The sequence below is a fragment of the Apteryx rowi genome, unplaced genomic scaffold, assembly GCF_003343035.1.
Source record: "Apteryx rowi isolate R43461 unplaced genomic scaffold, aptRow1 scaffold_105, whole genome shotgun sequence".
In the NCBI taxonomy this organism is placed as follows: Eukaryota; Metazoa; Chordata; class Aves; order Apterygiformes; family Apterygidae; genus Apteryx; species Apteryx rowi.
In genome coordinates, this window is record NW_020447253.1 from 195,079 (window position 1) to 220,147 (window position 25,069).

At 38.6% G+C, this 25,069-nt stretch overlaps 1 protein-coding gene across 1 annotated transcript in view; it reads left to right on the forward strand.

The window, feature by feature from the left end:
* GRIN2A (glutamate ionotropic receptor NMDA type subunit 2A) overlaps positions 1-20,900 on the forward strand; it is a 183,281-nt gene extending 162,381 nt beyond the window's left edge. The window contains exons 10-12 of the mRNA XM_026068603.1: positions 4,411-4,598; positions 17,260-17,498; positions 19,093-20,900. Of these exons, the coding sequence (XP_025924388.1) occupies positions 4,411-4,598; positions 17,260-17,498; positions 19,093-20,883 (2,218 nt within the window). The 3' untranslated portion in view covers positions 20,884-20,900. The remainder of the gene's footprint in view (positions 1-4,410; positions 4,599-17,259; positions 17,499-19,092) is intronic.
* Positions 20,901-25,069: the final 4,169 nt, after the last annotated feature.

Below are 25,069 nucleotides of genomic sequence, written 5' to 3' on the forward strand. Positions count from 1 at the left end.
GGTTAAGGAAGCAAAATAATATTTTTCAAATGAACTGTACTTCTGCTCCTGAGGAAGAAGCTGTCACTAATAAAAGGGCATTTTCTCTACTTCACCTTTCAATGCCTTAATTTTCATTTTATGATTTTGGTGAAAAGTATTGGCCAATAATGAAGATAAGGAAAATGACTATTACCTTGTGAAGTGTTTTCAGCTTTTCAAAAATGACTTTGCTGTACCTTTTCCTCTAACTTTCAATTTCTTTATGCAGTCATTTTTTGATTGTGTGCAGCAACACTTTGGAGAATGGGTTTGTGATAGCTATTCTCATTCTTCAGCTCTTGTACTTTTTAGTGACTCATAAATGTTTAGGTACAAGACTGTCCACATTTGTTTTTCACAAATCTCCCACTTAAAATCATTACAATCAAAAATGCTCTTTGGGGTTATTTTAGACTTATTCCAATTCATAATTTTATAACCCCTGATGTTCTCCTAGGCTGTGTGAGCTAAAATTTTCCCCACTGCCCTTTCCTCTTTGTTTGCTAAGTAATGAAGGACACTTGACTTTGTAGTCTCTTATATAAATATTCAAAATGTTTATTTTATCTTCTACCTGGGGTTATTGCAGTAGTTCAGAGGCTGCTTACAAACCTGACAGTTTCTCAGATGAGTCATCACAATGAAGTCCTGTTCCCATACGTTCATGAAAGATGCCTGGCACATTTGGCCGGTCCATGACAGTTGAAATCTTGTAGCCTGCTCATTCCAGGCTCTATAGTTCTCTTTCATCTTTTTAATAATTTACAGTTTTTGTAAACCTACACAATGTGACACAGTTCTTCACTCCTGAAGTGGCTGCCCTGAAATGAGAAGTTAATTGATTCATTTTAATGTGACTAAAGCTTGCAAAAGGCTCTGAGCATTTCTTGATGTGGGGTGCTGTACTCAGTACATGTAAGCTGTTATAAACACGTTTGTAACTCAGAGAGCAGAGAGGTTGCTACTCGAGCCAAGTCAAAGCCTCTCACCTGTATAGCACAATTTTTCTGAATTTTCTGAATTTTTCTGCCACAAGAATGAGGATCCTGGGGCTTGCCAGTCCTTCTGCAGAAAAAGGAGGAGAGAAGGCAGAAAAGGGTGGGCTGGAGCAGAGATGAGGCTGGCTGCTCCGGCCGCACATGCAGCCCACCCGGCACCAGTGTCAAGACAAACCATGGTTGGGGCATTCCTGACATAGACAAAGCAGGGAGCAAACTGCTGCTGTGGCAGTCTGCTGGTCGGCATAAGTGCCCACCTTGTCCTCTCCTAGAGCTGACTCCTGGCCATCTTCACAAGCAGTTGTAATAGGGCCAACTTCTCAGACTTGCCTACATTTTGCTCTTAGTGTTGAGAAACTCTTCCTGAGGAAGGCTTAAAGCTCTTCAAAATGTAGAGTGTCAGGAAATTCACCTACTTTACAGGGTTTCCTAGGAAGCTGCCCTGCTGGCTGGAAGTTCTGTGATTCGTGTCTCCTTGCCCACGCACCAGGGCACACTGCGTTCTGAAGCTTTGGTCTGTGGGGAATGGTGCTGCTGTAATCAGAGCATATTGAAGGGATAATTAAGCCCTGAGAGGTTATAAGATTTATGTTGTTAATGGAGAAATGTATTCTGAGTATGAGTTTGTATTTGTAAAATGCAGGTCTTTTTCAGGGCAATCAACATTGTGATTTACAGTAGAGGCACTGGGCAAGAATTGATAGCAGAACCTTTCAGTGCTCAGCACTTGTCAAGAAAGTGCCTCATGTTTTTAAATCTGTTTGTGTAATGAGATTTATTGTGACCTTCTTGAAGTAGCATAGCAAAAACCCCAGAAAGTAACGCCTTTGGTGTTCTGAGAACTGGTGTTCCTTGCTGCACACTCACTGGAGCGGCTGCCAAAGCTGCTGCAGGGAAGCTGGGGAGGGATCCACAGCGGGTGAGTGAAACTGCTGTTGTGCCTTGCCTTTCTCTCCCAAAATTTTAGTGATCTGCTGAATAACTAAGGAGGCAAGTATCCTATAAACAGTGCGATTTCAAAGGTAGCACAAGGCTTTTGGCCTGGAGTCTTTTAGCAAAGATGTCTTTTTCCTTTGTATTCCTGAGTGACTGTTTTGACAGAACAAGAGCTGACGCTCTGGTTTTTCTCTGTGTTTACCAGCATGTGTTTTATATGCTTACATTGCAAAAAACAATAAATCCTAGAACAAAACAGATGGCAGTTTCCACAGTGTATCTTAACTTAGGTTGATTTTTTGCAGTGGTGGTCAGTGTCTACAGAGAAGAGCATTAACTGCCACCCTGTTGCAACTGAGTTTGAGGGAAGAGTGGAAAAAGAAGGGAAATGATGGCCTAGCTGACCTTTATTACTTTTAATGGTTGCCTGAGCCACCTTCAGTTTCTCATAATTAACTACACTGAGTTGCAATATGACAACTTGGAGGGTGACTGTTGGGGTAAATATTCTTGAAGGGAAGCAATAATTTACAGTAATGGGAGATGGGAGTAATGGGAGTAATGGAAGAAAATGGGAGAAACTTCACTCTGTACTTTTTCATAGCAACAGGCAAAATGCAAAAACTTTGCTCTGTTCTGTTATTTCAGTCTAGCATGAGAAGGATAGCATTTTTTTCTTTAGCACCTAATTTTTGCTATCTGATCTGGAGTTCTGCAAAAGTTCAGGGTTGTGTATAAATCTGTTGATTAAATATTTAAGAACAAGCATTGGAGTATGGCATGCATGGAACTAATTTTTTTTAACTATGTCAGTAGCCAAAGTCTGATATGCCTAGATCTTGCTCTGTTCTGTAGATATAAATGAAGAGCTTTATCAACATACACTGATTTATGCTACTGGCAAGTGTGATTTCAAACCTTCAACAGCAGCTGAATTCACAACTGGTACATACTGCATAGTGATACAATATAATTGAAATTGATGCCCTGGTACCTGTCTGTGCCACAGTGAATATATTTTTATAATTCCCTTTCCATGTAGACAGGTCCCAACTGTTTATAAACAGCATTTTCCCAGCCCCTGTCATTTGCATTCCTTCAGAAAATTTCAGCGGCTCAGCACTAATGCGCCGTGGCTCTTCCAAGGTGCCGAGCGGCAGCGCTGAGCCGCAGGGCCGGGGTGGGGACGACGCCTGCCCCCCGCTGTGTGGCTGCGTCCTCCCCCTTCCCCTGACTCCAATGGGATGGGCAAAGACGTTGAAAAGGGAGACTGTGTTTTCGGGGGTAGGTAGTAACTTTGATGTAGGGCATCGTTTAGGCAGTCCTTGAATGGGCTGGATGACAGACTTTTCTATTGCCACTGTATTCTGCTCGTCCTGTTGTGCAAATGGTAGCAATCTATATTGCAGTATTAAAGGTTTTGGCTGCAGTTGAAGGCACCTATACAAAATGTACTTTTTTTTAAAAAAAATCTTTTTCCCTTTAAAGAATGCATATGAATTTCTTTAGGAATAAGAATGTTATTTCCTGGATGCAGGTCTGCTGGTGCCAAGTGATTTGTTCTTCCAAATGACCTTCTCTTCATGTGTGTGCACATTCACTGGCTTTGGCTGTAAAACATCCATGCATCTACCTCTTCTAACTTCAGCTTTACAGTGGTCCTTAAAAATTATCCCTGTAGGATGCTGCCCTTTTTTACCTTCCTTACTGCTTTTTTTTTTTTCTGTTTCATTGTGTTCAGCATATACCTTAGAGAATGGGATTCTCCCATTCTTGCAGTTTAGGTAGATGGGGTGAAAGGTTTGAAATTTTCCACAGCAAGTTCCTTTATTCCTGCTGTGCTCCAGGTACACAAATAACATGTTTGGAACAATGAATTGTAAAGAAATATTTTCTGTATTTTTTAAACAGAACTGTAGGTAGCTATATCAGATATATGTTATTACCTTCCTCTGTCTTAGCAAAGACTTTACTTCCATCTTAATTGTTTAATTTTGGAAAAAGACAAAAAGAGGTGTATAGAGAAAATGTTAAATCATGTTTTCAGTCTCATTCAGTATTTTAAATAAGCTATGTGGTTCATTTTATTTCAATTCTAAATTCTCTATTGTCATTTCTGTAGTCTTTTGATATCATTTTGACTCTCAAGATACTTACTATCCATTTTGAGAGCAAAGATACACAGATAACGGGGCAAGACATTCTGTAGCTTGGTTTCAGTATTTTCGTTAACGACATCTCTTAAAATAGAAGTGCAAAACTGATGTGCCCTACTTTCCCCTCACTAAAAATAGATGCCTTTTGTTAATTTTAGATACAGTTGAGTTGCATATGTAATTAATGATATCAAAGAATCCATATGATATTCAACGGGGTCCTAACATCAAGGGCAAAAGAAGTCTGACAACTGCTGTCCCTAATGATTTGGTTTGTAAAATGTTTTCTTTTATTTCAGGAAGCTGGATGCTTTCATCTATGATGCAGCGGTGCTGAATTACAAAGCTGGAAGAGATGAAGGCTGCAAACTTGTCACAATAGGAAGTGGATACATCTTTGCCACTACAGGCTATGGAATAGCACTTCAGAAAGGATCACCTTGGAAGAGACAGATTGATCTAGCCCTCCTTCAATTTGTTGGAGATGGTAGGGGCTGGTCTTTTTTCCTTCTTTTTTTCCCCTCTGTGTATGCACAGACATTTTAGTTTTAGTAGCTCTGAGCCTTTTACTGCTGGTCTCTCAGAGAGTCTTTAAAAACAAACAAACAAAACAAATGAGTAAAGCAATTTCTAGATGCTAAGAAGGGAATTCTCTTCCACTCCATTCTCACTTCACTCTCTGGGAATGTTTGCATCTATTTTCAGCAATGGTTAATGCTTTCATATACATATGCAAATATATATATATATATAAAAAAACCCAAAATATAACAAAATAGTGTTGACCTCAATGTTAGCATTTTAGATTTTTTTATTGCCTTTGAGCAATTGCTAAGGAGTTTTTGCTTGGTAGACGTGTAGTCTTTCAGCATGGTTAAATAGCTGATCTATGGCTGTCTTGTAGGTAGAGGACTGGAAGAGATGTAATCATCATGACTGATGGATTTTATCTGGTGTACAGGGAGAGATACCAGTGTCATCATTATTGGTCTGTTGGGTTTAGAGAGGCTTATGTATGAAAGAAACAGTGTTTACTTCTGCTAAGTAATGTATATGTGACCCATAAAACTAAGTTTCAAGCAATTACATAATCTTGTTTTAAACAGTTGGATTAAATTGGCTAAAATATTTGCTTTATTTTTCTATTTGTGAATAATGAGCTATAGTATTAAGAAGTGTTAGATGCTGAAATCCTGACCCATTTATAGATGGGAACTTGAACCAGAAAAGTTGAATTATTTGTCCTAAACTATAGGAGAAAACACTGGTAGAGCCTGAAAGAGGATCTGAGGTGTCTTTACAATTGTGGGCTCCCCCCTCTAGATGTTGCCAGGGCATCACTGAAGTTTTTATTCTTTTCAACTTGCATTTTCTTCATGCTTACTCTTTTGTCACTTTTGGTACTTTCTCATCCGAGAAAAGAAATGAAATCACAGGTAAAGAAAATAAACAAAATAGAAGATAAAGTATTTGAAGCAGTTCAAGGAGAAAATTCCTCAAAATACCAAGGGTACTGACTGCATCTATATGTATCACTGTGTCTCCAGATTTCAGGGAGAAAACAAAAAGGCTTGGAGGGAAGAAGGGACTATCTTATAATGTACCTACACTTTGACCTGTGGATTTATATAGGCTGTGAATATTTATGTTTCTAACCTATTTTTAGTAGCTGAAAATAAAATAAATAATTGTCTACAAAACTCAACATTAAAACTTACACATGAATAATTTACAGAATAACAATGGATACAAATGGCATCCAGTTTGAACGAAGGCTTGTCCTGAAATATCTGCTGGCTCTCATGTTCATCATTGCTCAGATATTACTTCAGAAGACAAGAATAAGTCTTGAATGCATGAACCGTGGGAATTATGAATATGGCTGTGGCATTTTTGTAGCACCATTTAGAAGGTGTTCTGAACAACCCATGAATGCCAAAATGTACATTTCCTCTTATAAAGAATCTCTAAAGTTCTTCAAAAAATGGTGCGGGCACAATGTAAGAAAACAGCAGTTGGACATATACAATGGGTAAGAAGGATTGTAGGTACATTTCCTTCAATCCCAGAAATGCGTGCCACCTTGTCTCACCTAGTTGTATCACAGATCTAAATGATAATTTTCTGGATAAGCAAAATTTACAATGAATACTAAGAATAATCTTAAGGCTGAAATTCTTCTGCATGTTAACTGAAACTAAACACCAGGAAATGAAATGTAAAGAATGATTTCCTGGGACTAGCACGACCTGATCTTTGTAACATAGATCTAATTTCAGTAGTTTTAGGAGTAATCTTTTTAGCTATGACCTTGTATAACTGTTTTGATGACTCAGAAGGGATGAACCCAGAGTTTAGGCCAGCATCACTTTGCTGTATCACTAAACATCTCTTTGAAATTATCAAGTGAGACTGAAAGTAAATATGGTTGCAGGGAAAGGAGAGTCTTAAGATGCAAGTCCAAGGAAAGCTACACTGGACTCTGAATGAGGTTGTTTAGAGGTTGTTTAAGTAATTAGGCATATACAAATGAATGTATAAATACTTCTCTCACATGTACAGCCTCTGCAGGATTAATTATTCTTTAAAACTAAGCCTATAAAACAGCAAAACCTAGCAGTACTGAATTATTATTCAGTATATGTAATAGAAAATTCATCTCATTATGGAATAGTTTCAATGAATGATTATAAATCTAATGAGTGTCATAAATGTAAGAAAAAATTCCTAGTGAGTTGTGCAAACACAGTTTCTTGCTATGAATGTTATGTTAATGAGAGAAGGAGAGAACCTTTTGGATGATACTTGCTAGATATTTGGATAGGACCAAGTAATTTATTTAAAAGTATATCAGATTGGGCATACAAAAATCATGATTTCCTCTCTTTTACATTTACACTGTGCTGAGATAGATTCTTGAAATGTCTTTTCAAGCTTTAAATTTCCTTTGCATGTGTCTGTCTCTTTCTGCATCTTCATGCATTGCATAGGGCTGATTTTTCCTTGTTTCTTCCGTATCGTTCTCATAGCCAAGCCAGTTCAGTAACACATTTGAATGAAATGTTTGCCCGGTGCATATGAACCTTTTTCCTCTTCCTCACTGATGTAAAACATGAAACTCAAGTATTACTGACTTGTTCATGCCAGAGCATCTTTTCATACTTTCCAGAACACAGTACTTTTTTCTGCACTAATGTGAATGGTTTTTAACCCTCATTTGTGTCTTGTTGACACTGGAAAAAAAAATTAAAGTAGATACAGAGGGATGTGGTTTTGTGTCGGGGACAGCTTTAGGCTTAGACTGGGTGAACTATATGTGGATATATGTAGGTACATGGCTAGTGTTCTGATCCCAGGTATAGTTTCTCTGACTGGACAAATTATACTGCGAATTAACGATCATATTGGGAATCCAACTCTAAAGTCTCAGTGGAAGGAGGCAGGCTACAAGATGACACATTTGCTCCTCTGACAATGAGAAAAAGGGAGACAGAGGGAAGGAAGATGGGGAAGAGTTGTTCAGGAATTTAAAGAATAGCTACTTAGTTGTCTCACAAATAAAATTATCCCCCAAATGTTTCATCACTTGGGCTGTGCAGGTTCATATATGTAGCCCAATTTCTAGAAAGTTGAGGTGAATATGCATTTGTTAGTAATCACATTAATTGCTTTGGACCACTGAATCTTTTTTAATACACTGAGGTAGGAGTTGTTCTTTCTTGTATAAAGGATGCATGAGTGAAGTATATTTCTAAGTGAATTTCTGGTTTTGTACATCTCACTGTCTGCATATCACATTTCATTATCTGTACAGACTTCCAGCTGACAATTAGCATCTGCAGTTTTATTTAAAATAGTTGCTCATCAAGGTAATTCTCTAAAATGCAGTGGTGGTTGTGCTTATATGGGGCTTGCTGTAGTCACAAGAGGAATTTTTTTTAACTGAGAAATAAAAGTATTTCTATTGAGAAACAGAAGAATATTTCTTAATCCTCTATTGAGAAATAGAAGCACCAAGTTGTTCATAAGCACCTAAAATGATACGGCTGCTAAGAAACAGCACCAATCACTTTGTTTGGATCTTCCGCCCACAACAACAGGGATCTGTCAGCACAGAAATACTGTGCGCTCAAGAATTATATGATATATGCTTTGGTTTCTTTTATAAACCTTTGTAAAGAGCAGTTGGGCTGGCTGACATACCCAGAATGCGGCATGTTACCCCAGCAGCTGGGGACCTGGTTTTTTTGTGTTAGCTTGCAGTTTGATCAGTTTGGTAAAGGCTCTGGCCCGTAGACTGCGTGCCTTCACCGGTCGGTGCTGCTGGCCTGCAGCATTTGGGCAGGTGCCTGTCCCCCTCCACTGCCACCTTGCAAGCTCCCCACCAGCTGGCCGAAGGCCCCGATGTTCCTAATACTCCTCTGGCTTAGGGTGTGTGTTGGCATTTATAACAGAGTGGTATTTCTAATTTATTTCTTTTTGATTTGTGAGCTAATGAGGTTGTTGAACTGCAAAGGGCAGCGTGGCTTCGTGTGGCTTCAGAGTGTGCGTGGGACAGAGCTTGCAAAGAGAGACAGCCCTTAGCTATGTGGGATGCTGCAGAAATAGAGGGACAAAAGACACATGACAGCATGAAAGAATGGAAATGAGGAACAGGAAAATGCTGGGTAAAGAAGGCAAGCATGGAAAGGAGTGGGAGAGTATCAGTCAGCTGGCCAGGTAGAGCATCTGTTGCGTGTCAGGTATTTGAAAGTCATGGTGCTACCTGCAGGTTAAGGACTGGGTTCAGAAGAAGGGCTGGGAGGAGATCTCCAGGAAAAGAGGGGCAGCTGGTGTAGCTGTATTAAGCACTTAACCCTTAAAGCTGCAATCTTTAAAGCAATTAGAGACACAAAGATGTGAAGAAAAACACTGGTGTTTTGGTTGGAGTTTCCACAGAGAGTCTGTTATCCTCTTCCTAACACCTTTCAATTCTGGTTAATCTTTATGTGCTTTTAGGATGGTTTAATTCACTGGCTAAAGATTATTTTACTGGGTGGATAATTGCTTCCCACTCCTTAGGGGTAATAGGTAACTGTGGAAATAAGATTTGCCCCCTTAAATCTGGCAGAGGAAAGTTCTTTGCATTTTTTTCATGTTTTAGCATAAGCCGTCCAAATTGCTGTCTAGATTATAAGAAAGTGTAGCAGTGTGACTCACGCTAGCTGTTAAAGACCAAGAAGGAAATACGTATGTGATTATAAGGACATATTTTCAGTGTGTGCTGCTTAGGCAGAATACACCCACAATTCCAGTGATTTTCTGTTTATATATTTAGTGTCCTCCTTAAGCACTGGGTGGAACAAATGTGACTGGAGAGTGTGAGTGCATAAGTGGGGGGTGTTTGTGTAGCTGAACAAGAGTGGGAGGGATTGTAATATTGGAAGTCGTGCTTAACAGTTCTGCTTTAATTCATCCTTCAGTAATGGGGTCATGCAGACCATAGTCATTAGCTCACAATAAGTTTATTGCTATTAGTCATCTGTGTTCCTTTTATGATTTTTACAAGGGAATTAACTCAAAAATTTCACACTGTAAGAAATAATGTTTTTGGGGTTCCAGGGAAAAAATGAATTCTAAAGGTCACTGCGCTTTTATATAATATATTACATGCAGCATACTGTATGGTTCATACAACTAGGTCACATTGGAATTGATGAGCTTGTTGAACCAAACACACTTCAACCCGTTTGGCTTCTGACTCGTCTGCTCAGGGCAAAGTCTCCTATGTTAGGATTCTCAGATGGCCGGGTACTACCTTCCTCCTCTGTCACTTAGGGGAAGTTATCACCAAAGCAAGTGTGAAACAGTCTGTCCCTAAATTTGAAAGCTGTGCGGTTTGTATTGTATAAATAAGCGGATGAGCCTGCTGGTGCAGCCACACTCTTGAAAATTATGCCCCCGTCACAAGTTTGATTGATGGAAAAGTATGTATTTAACCCCTTTACTCAAGATTCATAATCATGTGTTGGTTTTCATGTATGCTGTCTCCTCAAGCTGAACCTCAGGTTAGCGTTGCCCCCCGTGGCAGCATCGCTAACAGCCTGGTCCTCTTCACGCTGTCTGCTCTGCTGCACGCACCGCAGCCTTCCCCCAGCTGGGCCTCCTGTGGGCCGAGGGCACGTGCTGGAGCCAAAGGTCTGCCCTCCTTCAGCCATAAAACAAAGCCTGAACACAGCCAAATCTCATCTTTCTTTGCACCTTCAGGATACTGGTAATACACTGAGGTAAACGTAGACGAGATGGAAATTCAGGAGTTGGTCCTTTCCTTGCTTGCCCTTCACAGACTCCTGCCAATGCTGCAGACTACACGATGGTTGCAGTGCACAAAGTAGCACTATAGAGGAGAATTAATATTTCCAGGCAACTCCCGTTCATGCATGGCAATGTTTTTTGGTGTCAGAGAGGAGCGTGTCTTTCCACTGCAGTTACGGTTACCTGGGAGGCTTGCGGCACGGCCTGGGCTTGGTGCAGGGACCACCTGTTTCCACAGCTCCAGTAGCTGCAAGTGCCCTTGTGTGATGGATCTCACCATGTAAATACAGTCTTTCATCCATGCTCACGAGAACAGTAGTCTGTTTCAGAAGCGTCACCGTCAGAGAACCCTCCACTAGATTATTTCTTTCTCAGTTTGCTTTGGGTTTGCTTTTTCTATTCTGCGCCGTTGGCACCTCTATGCCGTTTCTGTTTTGAGATAGCAGTGAAGGTAAAGACTGGCACTCTGAAGAATCACAGAGCCATCCTTTGTGAACAGCACATCAAATGTTAAAAATCTTTTTTTGGATTCAGAAGGGACATAAAACATATTTCTTCTCTCTTAATATATGAGAATAATTAAATAGATTAAAATTAAGATAAGAGGTTTTTTGAAAATTCCCCCCAGAGTACTTAAGAAAGTGGTTGAGGCAGTCTGTGAACCATTAGTAACCATTATTTCCAAGAACCCAGGGAGGATGGGTAAAATCCTAGATGGCTAAAATAGAGCAGAAAAATATTTGTCATTTTTAAAAGAAGAAAAATAAGAATGCAGTGAATTACAGACTTTAACTTCAGTGCTTATAAAAATATTAAAGAAAAATATTCAGCAATTTATTTTGGTTTTGGATTTACCAATTACAAATCTTGTAAAAGGGTTAAGGGCTATGATAAGGAAACACATGCAATTCTACCCTTTGAACTATATCTTTCCTACATCTGGATAATGATGTTTTTATTGTGAAGAACTCTTTCTGAGGACGCATTGGACAGTTTATTTATCACTCATTTCCAGAGATTAGTGTCAAATATGTTAGTGGTGTTGCACTAAAATGCTTGAGAAATAAAGGTGTTTCTGGGGTATTCAAAGGCAGAATGCTCAAACTGCATGGTTCTGTGCAAACAGCGGTGAAAGCAGTGACCAGCATATACATAGGATCAAACCCAAGAGAAATTCCGAGAGATCTAAGTACTGTTTACCCTGTAATCTAAAAACATTGTAAATAGTCTTGAATTACCACCGAGAGAGCTAGAATTTTGCTGTTTATTAGAAAGAAGACCATATTGTGTTTTCAGTGAATAGTGCAGAGGCTCAGCTCACTGCTGAAATATGATTCTTTAAAATAGCTGCTTATACAGGCATACCTTGTTTTATTGTGCATTGCTTTATTGCGCTTCACAGATATTGTGTTTTTTACAAATTGAAAGTTTGTGGCAACCCTGCGTCGAGCAAGTCTGTCAGTGCTGTTTTTCCAACAGCACGTGCTCACTTTGTGTCTCTGTGTCACATTTTGGTAATTCTCGCAATATTTCAAACTTTTTCATTATTATTATATCTGTTATAGTGATCTGTGATCAGTGATCTTGGATGTTACTGTTGTAGTTGTTTTGGGGTGCCACGAACCATGCCCATATAAGATGGCAAACTTAACTGATAAATGTGTGTGTTCTGACTGCTCCACCGACCAGCCATTCCCCATCTCTCTCCCTCTCCTCGGGTCTCCCTATTCCTGGGACACAACAATATTGAAATTAGGGCAATTAATAACCCTACAGTGGCCTCTAAGTGTTCAAGTGAAAGGAAGAGTCGCATGTTTCTCACTTTAAATCAAAAGCTAGAAATGATTTAGCTTAGTGCAGAAGGCATGCCGAAAGCTGAGATAGGCTGAAGGTTTGGCCTCTTGCACCAAACAGTTAGCCAAGCTGTGAAGGCAAAGGAAAAGGTCTTGAAGGAAATTCAAAGTGCTACTCCAGTGAACACACGAATGATAAGAAAGCGAAACAGCCTTACTGCTGATATGGAGAAAGTTTGAGTGGTCTGGATAGAAGATCAAACCAGCCACAACATTCCCTTAAGCCAGAGCCTAATCCAGAGCAAGGCCTGAACTCTCTTCAATTCTGTGAAGGCTGAGAGAGGTGAGGAAGCTGCAGAAGAAAACCCAGAAGCTAGCAGAGGTTGGTTCATGAGGTTTAAGGAAAGAAGTCGTCTCCATAACATAAAAGTGCAAGGTGAAGCAGCAAGTGCTGATGTAGAAGCTGCAGCAAGTTATCCAGAAGATCTAGCTAAGATCATTGATGAAGGTGGCTATACTAAACAGCAGATTTTCAGTGTAGACGAAACAGCCTTATATTGGGAGAAGATGTCATCTAGGACTTTCATAGATAGAAAGAAGTCAATGCCTGGCTTCAAAGCTTCAAAGGACAGGCTGACTCTCTTGTTAGGGGCTGTTGCAGCTGGTGACTTTAAGTTGAAGCCAGTGCTCATTTACCATTCTGAAAATCCTAGGGCCCTTAAGAATTATGCTAAATCTACTCTGCCTCTATAAATGGAACAACAAAGCCTGGATGACAGCACATCTGTTTACAGCATGGTTTACTGATTAGTTTTAAGACCTACTGCTCAGTAAAAAAGATTTCTTTCACAATATTACTGCTCATTGACAATGCACCTGGTCACCCAAGAGCTCTAATGGAGATATACAATGAGATTCATGTAGTTTTCATGCCTGCAAACACAACATCCATTCTGCAGCCCATGGATCAAGGAATAATTTCGACTTTCAAGTCTTATTATTTGAGAAATAAATTTCTTAAGTCTATAGCTGCCATGGATAGTGATTCCTCTGATGGATCTGGGTAAAGTAAATTGAAAACCTTCTGGAAAGGATTCACCATTCTAGATGCCGTTAAGAACATTCGTGATTCACAGGAGGAGGTCAAAATATCAACATTCACAGGAGTTTGGAAGAAGTTGATTCCAACCCTCATGGATGACACTGAGGGGCTCAAGACTTCGGTGGGGGAAGTAACTGCAGATGTGGTGGAAACAGCAAGAGAACTAAAATTAGAAGTGGAGCCTGAAGATGTGACTGAATTGCTGCAATCTCATGATAAAACTTTAATGGATGAGGAGTTGCTTTTTATGGATGAGCAAAGAAAGTGGTTTCTTGAGATAGAATCTACTCCTGGTGAAGATGCTGTGAATGTTGTTGAAATGACAACAAAGGATTTAGAATATTACAGAAACTTAGTTGATAAAGCAGCGGCAGAGTTTGAGAGGATTGACTCCAATTTTGAAAGAAGTTCTATTGTGGGTAAAATGCTATCAAACAGCACCTCATGCTCCAGAGAAATCCTTCGTGAAAGGAAGAGCCAATTGATGTGGCAAACTTCATTGCTGTCTTATTTTAAGAAAGTGCCACAGCCACCCTAGCCTTCAGCAACCACCACCCTGATCAGCCAGCAGCCATCAACATCGAGGCAAGACCCTGCATCAGCAAAAAGATTACAACTTGCTGAAGGCTCAGATGATGGTTAGCATTTTTTAGCAATAAAGTATTTTTTAATTAAGGTATGTACAATGTTTTTTTTAGACATAATGCTATTGCACACTTAATAGACTACAGCAGAGTGTAAACATAACTTTTATATGCACTGGGAAACCAAAAAATTCATGTGACTCACTTTATTGTGATATTCGCTTTATTGAGGTGGTCTGGAACTGAACCTGCAATATCTCTGAGGTATGCCTGCACTGCTTCTGATATGAATGAGGCAGGTTTTTATGATGCAGTGGTGCACTTATCTTACTGTAGGCACCATAGATTTATTCATGAATTTTGCAGATTAAACATACTGTGAACATATTAAACAGAAAATAAAAACTTCTTCCTTTTGTCAAATATATTCAGAAGCATTCATTTTCTAGTGTTGTGCTAGTGTCATGGTATACTTTGTTACTGAAATCTGGAACTATTCATTTAATCTTTAATGTCATCCACACATGGATGGATGTAGAAATTGATTGTGGTATGACATTTCTGCTAATAAGTGTCTGAAATGAACATAAAAGCCTTAAAATAAGTTTGATTAATATTTATAAGTATCTTGAGAACCCCCATGAGATGCAGACTTGAATTCCATTAACACATGGTTCACTGAGGCTTGGCATTTATATATATTGAGGTTGTTGCCTTACATTTCCAAGGTTGATCTTATGGAATATTTGAAGCTTTTACTTGCTAATTAGAGTTATGCACACATGGATACTACTGAACTCTCCAGTGCCCAATAATCCACACTTCTGGTCTAGTATATTGCTATAGGTGTCATCACCCTATACAGTCACATCAAAAGTTAGACTACCCAAATGACTTGAAAGACACAATTTTCCTCTGAAGAGACTTGATTCTTTTAAATATTTTTTCTGAATGAAAATTCAACTATTCCCAGAGTTCAATGCTTTGAATTCCAACTCCAGGCCAGTTTTGGAAGTGGCCGATTTTTATAAGGAATCAATCCACACCCCTGTTCAGAAATTCCTTGTGTCTGAGGTTTTTGTAAATCAAAATCATATCGTAATGTGCTTTATAAACCACATATGTTTTAATTTTAAATGCAAATTATAACAAAGGATTAAACATGAAATGTTACACATTTGTTAAATATCTTGGGTAAGAAAATAATGGACAGGAAGGACAATAAGTTCTGGCATTTCTGCCAGTTTTATAGGATCAGCTGTTTTTGAAGTGTTATTAAAATTAAATGAGTAACTGTTTTATAAATATATACATGTATATATGTATATACACACACATACACATAATGCTGTAAATGAGTAAACTGATTTATATATATAGACCAAAGTTACCAGCCTAATCTGTTCATTGCAAGATAATATCATTTCATAAATATGATACCTTAATGATTTGCAGTGCTGGGAAATCTATAAAATTGTGTTGGGTTACTGTGGGATATTACTTATCAGTGATTTCTCTCACTGTCAGCTCTAAGGGAAGGGATATTACAACAGCAGTATTTGCGAGGTTCTGGAAATGCGTTGTTCTTCACAGCTTGCTAGGTCACTGTTATTTATCTCAACTCAAACAAGCATAGTTTGTTTCTGTAGTTATGTTTTTGGAAAGGTTAGTGGATTATCAATAGTTGCTTTAGAGGTACATGCCAAAGGAAAAGAAATGCACAGGAAACAGTAATAAAAAAGGGAGTTGAATTCCTCTGTGAATTTTGTTATGAATTGTAAAAGGGCGCAGTAGTCAAATCAAATTGATGTTTGACAGTCTTGGGAGATGTGAATTTTCCTGTGGGAAGGAATGAGGGCTGATTGTCAGAACTTCGGATACTGGTGCACATACCAGAAATATTGCTTTCTCTTAGGACTTTAATTTTTTTACTTTTCTATAGTCTGTGTGAGTTTTATTTATAGACCTTAGGGAAGATGTGAAAGAGAGATGAGGTGAACAGCCCACTGAGGTTTAACATGTTGTTTGCATACATACCAAACAAAAGAAATCCAAATATTCTAAGATATGGAAATGCAATAATGAACCCAAAATATCTGTCAGTAGTGACAATGTGCAGTAACCATACTGTTGCAATTAATGCGTTGTTGTGCCTATATCCTGGATTACATGACTTTTAAAGATTCATTAGGGTTGACCTCCTTCTTGGGAGATGTTCTAAGGGGTTTTGAAGACTGAGCAATGTAATTTTGGTGAAGATGCACTGTGTTTTTCAGACATAGAAGTTCATTTCATGTTTGAAGCACAAAATTAAATTCAGAATTAACTAAGAACTAAATAATATCTCTTGCAAATTTGCAAAATGTCCTTTGCTGAAGTGCATTCATATCTGTCCTTTCTACTTCATTTTCTTTGCATTCTCTGAGAACCAATTTCACCATCCCAGTCTTGTGCTTCACTTCCAGCTCACGCATCCAGGTTGTCTGTGGACTGCAGCTTTCCTATTGCCCCGGCACTTTATCCTGTAAATTCCTATTGCACAGCAGCTTAGTGGTTTTTGTAGTCTAGCTTTCAAGTAGTTGAAAAGTCAATATATCTTCTATCCACATTCTGCTGATCTTTACTCTAATGATGTATGGACCATAAATACTGAAAACGTGTTCCTTATTACAGAGGTCACTGGTAGGTATTAGGGATCTGTAGCATGGGAATTCTTTCCCCAAACCGAAGCCATATATTCTCATATATTTCACCATGTTTTTCTAGGGAACATCTGGAAGGACCTGAGGTCTGAGCCAGTGACTGCATAAGGGGCCTAAGGTCCGGGCATAGATATCCGATTTAAAGCCCATGCTCTTTGAGGGATCTGTACATACTGGCTGTGTGGCTGGCTCTGTGTGCGTATCTGTGTGGGTATGCGCCTTTGGTGCACGTGCTCAGGCTCACTGCTTGCCAGATGTGTGGATGGGAGCAGCAGCAGTGGTGTCTATTGGACTGGGATGGGAGGAACCTCCTGGGTCCAAGCATGCATTAGATTCAGTCTGATGGATCGAAAAGGAGGAATCCCCTGGGATGGAAGCATACCAGGCTACGCTCTCTGTAGCAAGTGGTACTAATGATAACAGAAGAAAGTTACTCCTAAATCAAAGTCCTAAAATCTGAGGACATCCAAAACTAGGGTGCTGTGAGTCAAAATCTGCTATATCTGCAACTTCTTAGTAGGTGAGACTAAAATGCTTCACAAATGATGCATTAAATGGTGCTGTGTTTTTAAACCAGCTATGACTTTCTAATACCATGGACTTTTATAGTTTACCTTATACTGTGATCGCTAATTTCTGGATTCTAACTCTTTTGATTACTTGCTGTCCCTAGGGGAAATGGAAGAGTTGGAAACGCTGTGGCTAACCGGTATTTGCCACAATGAGAAGAACGAGGTCATGAGCAGCCAGCTGGACATAGACAACATGGCAGGAGTGTTTTACATGCTTGCAGCAGCCATGGCCCTCAGTCTAATAACCTTTGTCTGGGAGCACTTATTTTACTGGAAACTTAGATTCTGCTTCACTGGAGTCTGCTCAGATAGGCCAGGATTGTTGTTCTCGATCAGCAGGGTTAGTATTACTTTCATTCACCCCCTTCAGGCAACAGAAAATATAACCACTGCGTCCCTAAAACCTTCTGTCTTTCCTTTTATCCCTATGGTAGACATTTAAAACGCACGTTTTTAACTGTGACAAAGTGGTCGAGGCATTTAGGATGTGCATGCGCTCCTTGGGAAGTCCTTTCTCCACTGGGTCATTCTAGGGTATGAAATAGCATATGACAGGATAATAAGTAATCAAATACTGAAATCTAATATGTTTAGGGGAAAATTTTGATGAAGGAATGTTAGAGTTGCTCAGATATGGGAAATGGATTAAATATATGTAACCATTTAAAAAAAAAAGAAAATTTAAGCACTGAATTGATGACAAGCATTAGCTCTCAGTTTTGTATATTTCTTAAGCAAGTAGATTTTAAGTGATAAAAGTATATTGGAATATTTTTGACATAAGTTTTTCCTGACAGCAAACTTCAATAAACCATATGAAAAAACACCAACCACAAGTGTCATTTATATGTTTGGTTAGAGACTAAGATGTTTTTTAATGATAACTTTACCAAATCCAAAGTGCCTTTACATACTCAAGTAACTGATACTTGTAGTAGAATCAGGGAAGTAGCTGCTTACGCGTATATTTTTGATAAATGAGTTTTTTTTCCCTTTTTTTAATGCATAGCACTTTCATTAGCTAATTGACTTTGTGGGATTTTTTATATAGCTGAGGAGAATTGAAAATAATACTAAAATGTATAACTGCTTTAAAATATACTGAAATTACCCTCTTGAGTAAATTGGACTATATTGGAACTGCATTAAAAATACTCTGCCCTATACTGTTGGGGAATCTCTACAAAAGGATATATTCTCTAACCTCTGCATTTTGCATTTGAACTTTATGCTTTTGGGTTTTCACATGTGAAATTCTCCTAACCACTGTGGGAAAAAAGTATGTATTTCAAACTCAAATTTCTGAGAAATACAAAATCACAGGATCTGAAGTGTTAGTTGAGCTCACAGGATTGACTAAAGAGGCTGGAGTTACAAGATGGACTTCAGCCTTTTGCTCAAAATGAACTGAATTTCAGGTTTTAGAAAGAGCTGGGATTTTTTTAATATATATTATGACAGGAAAGCTGAAATGCCATGACAAGAAGCTTTTTTTATTTCAGTGGAAGTGAAGAGTACCATAACTTCCAAGCAAATATCCTGACTGCAGGCTTGTTTAGAAAGATAATTTAAGTACTGGTCTAGACTAATAGTTTCCATTACTGAAAGTTAGTTACTTTTTGTGATGGGATGAGGGAACCTTTTGAGGTCCCTTCTAATCTTGTTTTCTGGAATAAGCATGGCAGTCCAACACAAACCACTGTTTTGTGAAATACTGGGAACTCTTCCTCTTTACAGTGCCAAGAGATATGGTAGACTTTTTCCTTATACCTATACAGAAGAAAATTTTAAAAGGACAGATATGTACTTTTAATCTTTCCATTCATTAGATAAGCGATGTTTAATTTTTCTTTGTTGCTAATAATAAAATAGATTGGAAGTATTTAAAACTTACAGCTGGTGATTTAATTTATTTTATATTATTCCTATTACAGGGTATTTATAGCTGCATTCATGGAGTACACATCGAAGAAAAAAAGAAGTCTCCTGACTTTACTTTGACCAATTCCCAAACAAACATGCTAAAACTACTACGAACAGCAAAAAATATGACCAATATTAATCCTTCAAGAATCAACTCCCCCAAAAGAACAGCTGATTTTATTCAGAGGGGTTCCTTGATTATGGACATGGTCATGGATAAAGGAAACCTGGTATTTGCAGATAACAGATCCTTTCAAACAAAGGACAACTTCTTTGGTGATAACATGAGTGAACTGCAGACACTTTCTGGCAATCGACACAAGGACAATCTTAACAACTATGTTTTCCAAGGTCAGCATCCTCTCACACTGAATGAGTCAAATCCAAATACAGTAGAAGTTGCGGTAACAACAGAAGCAAAAGGGAACTCCAGACCCAGGCAGCTTTGGAAGAAATCTGTTGAATCTTTACGTCAAGAATCTGTACGTCAGAGCCAAGGTTCCCAGAGAGAAGATGGGTCAGAGGAAAACAGGCAGCTTTCGGTGAAAAGCCAAAGATACCTTCCTGAAGAGATTGTCCATTCAGATGCATCAGAGACATCAAGTCGAGCCACTTGCCATATGGAACCCGAAAACAACAACAAGCACCACAAAACGAAGGACAACTTTAAAAAAAGGACAGTGGCATCAAAATACCCAAAAGACTGTAGTGAAGTGGAACTGACATATCTGAAAACCAAGCAAAGCTCTCCACGAGATAAAATCTACACAATTGATGCTGACAAGGAGCCAGGATTCCACTTGGACACCCCCCCGTACATTGAAAACATCGTCCTTCCTGAAGCTATCGAGTTTCCTGATGTTTACCAAGATCACAATGACAACTACAGGAAAGCAGAACATGTTAACAGGACTCCCTTGCATAATGAGGACAGTCTTCCAAATAATGACCAGTATAAACTTTATTCAAAGCACTACACCTTAAAAGATAAAAATGCTTCCCTAGTTGATATGAATGATAGATACAGGCAGAATTCCACCCACTGTAGGAGCTGCCTTTCCAATATGCCCACTTACGCGGGACACTATACAAGCAGATCTCCCTTTAAATGTGATGCATGCTTGCGGACGGGGAACCTCTATGATATTGATGAAGATCAAATGCTGCAGGACACAACGAACTTATCACTTCCCGAAGAAATATATGAACATGGTTGGGCACAGAATAATGCTCTGCAATATCATAAAAAAAATAAGCTGAGGATTAGCAGGCAACATTCTTTCGATAATGTCCTCGATAAGTCCAGGGAAATTGATATGGGAAGACCCGCTCGTAGTATAAGCTTGAAAGAAAAAGAGAAGTTTCTAGAAAGCAGTGCATATGCAAACACGTTTAGTGTTCCCCCAAGCAAACTGTTTAGCAACACAGCCCCATTTTTATCTCGTGCTCTAGAGGACAGTAAGCGAAGCAAGTCTCTGTATCCTGATCACGCCGCAGATAATCCCTTCCTGCACTTGTATCGTGATGACCAGCACTTATCTCTTAGGCGAAGTCCAGTTGATCTTTATAAACACTCTTTGCCATCAAGAGGAAGAAACGATAATTATTTAAGGTCCTCTATAAAATCTACAGCATCATATTGTTCCAGAGATGGTCGGATCCATAATGACATGTACATTTCAGAGCATGTTTTGCCTTATGTTGCAGATAAGAATAGCGTGTACTCAACTCCAAGGGTTTTAAATTCCTGTAGCAATAGACGTGTGCATAAGAAAATGCTTAGCATTGAATCAGATGTTTAAATTTTCCATGAATACTTTATCTATAGGGAAAAATAGTTGCCACCATCTTAGAGGGAGAATTTATCCTTTAACAGTATCCTGCTATGGTAAATGATATGTAAACCTCTCCCTTTCCCAGTGTACTTTTGTACATGAATAGCTAAACTAGTATGCTCTTAACCATCCTTTTAAAATATGTCTTGTTAAAAAGGAAAAAAAAATAGCCATTTATGTATGCTTTATATATAAATGGCAAGCTATATTGAAATAGCCCCAATATATGTTGGCAACTATGTTGTTTTGTATCTAATTATTTTACTATTTTGGTTATTCTAATTTATGTTGCTAAGTATCATTCGATGTATTTTTGTCCTTAGAAATGTTTAGTGGTTTTCTAATACTGGATAAGCAATATGGTATGCATGTATTATGACACAGACAAAAAGAATTAGGAATGCATTTGCACAGATACAAAAGTAAGACTCTAAAAGAGAACAGACATCTAGATTTTCAAAAATATATTTTAGCTTCATAACGATTTTCAAACAGTCAGAACAACTACAAGACCCCCAAACCCCAGGGCCCTAAGAAATAAAAAACAGTGTGTTAGCACAAAAACAGAATGCTTATTCTAGACTGACAGAAAATAAATGGGAAGACTATAGGCCCCAAAATGTGAACTTTTGTATACTAAAAGGAAGCCCCCTGGGTATTGGTTAATGTTGATGTACAAATGCTTTCATTATCTTTCACATGCACTTACCATTACAAACTAAATTCATTGAAAAGTCTGCAGTCATCTTGTTAAAAATTTCACAGCTACCTAATCCAGAGTATATATTTTTAGCTATCAATATATGGCACTTAAATCTATGGAGCTGTGGATTCATTAGTAACCTTGAGGCCTAATATATATGTAAGCTTGCATTTGCCCCTTACTGGTGATTACTCAGGGCTGTATAGTATTTCTTTTATTCCTTCACTTCCAAAACCAAATCCCAACCTCCTGTAGTCCTTTGTTCATATTGCATTAGTGGTGACATCTAATTAATTGTATGTTTAATAATATTGAAGTTGTTAATATGGCATCAAACAGCAACAGCCATATGTTCAATGTAATCAGTAAGGAATGCAATACCATTTATTTGCATACACAGTGAAGGATTAACACCTTTTGAGGGACTTCTTCCTTCTCAAATATCATGCATATTTGTTGAACATCAGGCTAGTTTTTTTAAACTTTCTAATTAAATCTGTCATATAAATTGAATATATGCACACATAGTGAGGTATAGAGAAACTGAGGTACAGTATCTCTATCATCATTCATAAAGCACTAGTGCACAAAGATGTTACATAACAGGGATGCATTCTTATACAAGCTTTAATTCTAATAAAGACCAATCAGATGATTTCACAAATAAAATCTATGCTACAATCTTCCCCCCCTTAGCACCCTCCCCTCTTCCTGCCAAAACCTCCAACCCTCACTAGATTTTAACCATAAGCTAGGGTGGAAGGGAAAAGAGAAACTCTTTCATAAATAGAGTGTACAACTGTAATTTAATTTAAAGTAGTAAATATAATTTCTAATGTATTTAAATACTGAAAGCATTCAACAGGTCATGCTCTCCCATTCTCCTGCTATTCTGAGAATTGCTCTAGTATTTTTTGTGAAGGGGAAGTTTAGATTTTTCAAGCCTTATTTCCTTAAATTTCACTGAAGAGTTGAGGGCTTTCACAGGAAAACCACTACCACTGTGGTTTGAAAAATGTAAATGTTACCCTAACTTTTTTTAAACTAAAACTCTCTTCAATATGTCAGCTGTAATCATAGCATCTGCATGACAGAGGTACAATGTGCAAATTTTTTATGGTTTGGGATAACATACTTCAGAGGAGAGTTGTGAATGGAAGATAATATAGGTGATAGATAGGGACAGACAAAATATAGCTTCTTGAATTTTTGTTTACAATTCTTTTATTGACAGATTTGAGCTGACTTTAAGTACTGAACTGTCCATAATGAGTTCTTGCTATTTACAGATGTATTTGTGCATTCACCATAATGGTGAAAGATGATGTTTTCTAAGAAATGAAATGTAAAGGAATTTGGGCCTTCCAGTCCCTTTTCAGCTTCCAAAAAATCTCATTATACTTTATAATAATCACGTATGTTCAGAAAGCATATCCGTGGGCATCTGCAGGCTGTCCAGAGCAAGTATCTTTTGCTTATTCTTTATTCAGTCTTTGGCCTCTCTTTTTGGCCCTGATTCACACGGTATGCTTTCTGTGCCCTTGCTGGAGCTCATCCTTATGGACAGCAGATACTGCCTGCCCTTGCAGAGATCCCCATCTCTCAGCAATAGTTGCATGAGCTAAGCAGGACCAGGATGTTTATGCTCATCTGCTTCCAGCCATTGCCAGCTTTTCTGATCTGTTAGACTGCCTCAGTTGCTTGCTGACTTTGTTTTCTCTTCAAGAAGGCAGCAAATTTAATTCACTTCTTTTCATAGATGCTGTTCATGATGGACATTCTGGTTAGCAATATGGTAGCGAAACCACATTTAGAGCACTTGCAGCATGTCAGACGTTCACGGATCACTGAGCCTTAATTTCTCGGCACAGTTCAGACATTCGTCTGCCTGCTCCAGGGCTGGGGAGTTGAGGGTATCTGGTGAAAGAACCATTCTGCTTTTTGAGCGTCCTTGGTGGTGTCCCTGCACCATCTGGACTGCTGCTCCTGTGACTGTTCAGGAGGGTCTTTAAAACTCTGCCTAAATTCACTTCTCTCCTGAAGCCTTCCAGGACCTTCACTCCCAGCACACAGAGTCAGGGCAATAAATGGCTGGATGAAGGCTACTCTTCATGAGCAAAAACCCTTTCCCAAAGATAGGTGTGAATTACTTGTCTTAGGTTTACAGGAAGGCAAATGCACTAAGGCATAAATACTGTTGTAATGAGTTCAATAAATATATTTGAGGCAAATTTCGTTTCCAATACAAACCACAATATATTAAGTAAAATCTAAGTATTATGAACAAGCTGGTGTGTTTCAGCAGATATGGTATCTGCTGATATCATACCAAGAGCTGACATGCAAGTCACTGAGAATTTTACTACCAAGTGAATCATAAAAGTCAACTGTGGCTCTTGTCTTACACATGGTTTTAAAGCTCCCAAAATATCATCTGGTCACTCCAAGTCTTTTGTATCATCAATGCTATCAGCAACTTGGCACACATACATCACAAATACTGTATACAAAATGTGGGAAACAAAAATTCCCATTTACAACGTTTTCTAAGTAAACTGCTGAGATCTAAATATTCTAAAACCAGGTGGATTTATCCTTCTGTGAACTAGACAAGCAAATTACCTTATAAAGAAATACATTTCAGTGTTTGCTCTTTCTGATTTGAGCAGATTTCTGGTCACTATAGAGATTCATCATTAGATGCAAATGTGCAATACAAAAAAAACCCACAAACCCAAACCAAAACAAATTAAAGAGACAGAGGGAAGACTCAGTAATATTGCATAGCAATTGTTCACATGGGAATGAAAAATACTGCCTTAAAGGAAAAAAACACAGAGACTGAAGGTAGAAGGGATAAGAATCTGCATGCATTTGTGGTTTTGATCTTGGCATACGATATGACTGAATAAAGGGGAAAGAAAAGGCTAAAATGTAGGGTTGTAGATGATGTGGTTGCTGATACATGTAAAGAAGAAGAAGCTGAGAAGTTGAAGAAAAATCTTCAACAGTAGAGCTGCAAGCCACAGCTTGTGATGCTCAGCCATAGAGCGTATGGAGTTCAGAGTATTGCCTGAGCACTGTTGATGTATTTGCAATGACTTTCAATGAAACCGAGATCAAGACTTTCTGTATTTCCCTCTCTCTCACTCTAGCTGCTGCTATTCTTGAAGAGGAGAAAAGAATCTTCCTGCCTAAGTGTCCATCCTTTCTGTACCTTTCTGGATGGTGCTGGGGACTTGTTACATTTTCCTGATTACAGCTCTAGCAGTTTGGTGGTCATTCCTATCACCAGGATTTCCCGTGACTCCAGCTGGAACTGGATCAGGCTGTAAATGATATGGGCCAGTGTTGCTAGCATGTCCCGCAGTGTTGCACTGCTCCCGGATGACACCTTTTGTGGAGGCAGGATATTGAATGGCTGAGGAATGGAATAGGTACGCGGAGGTA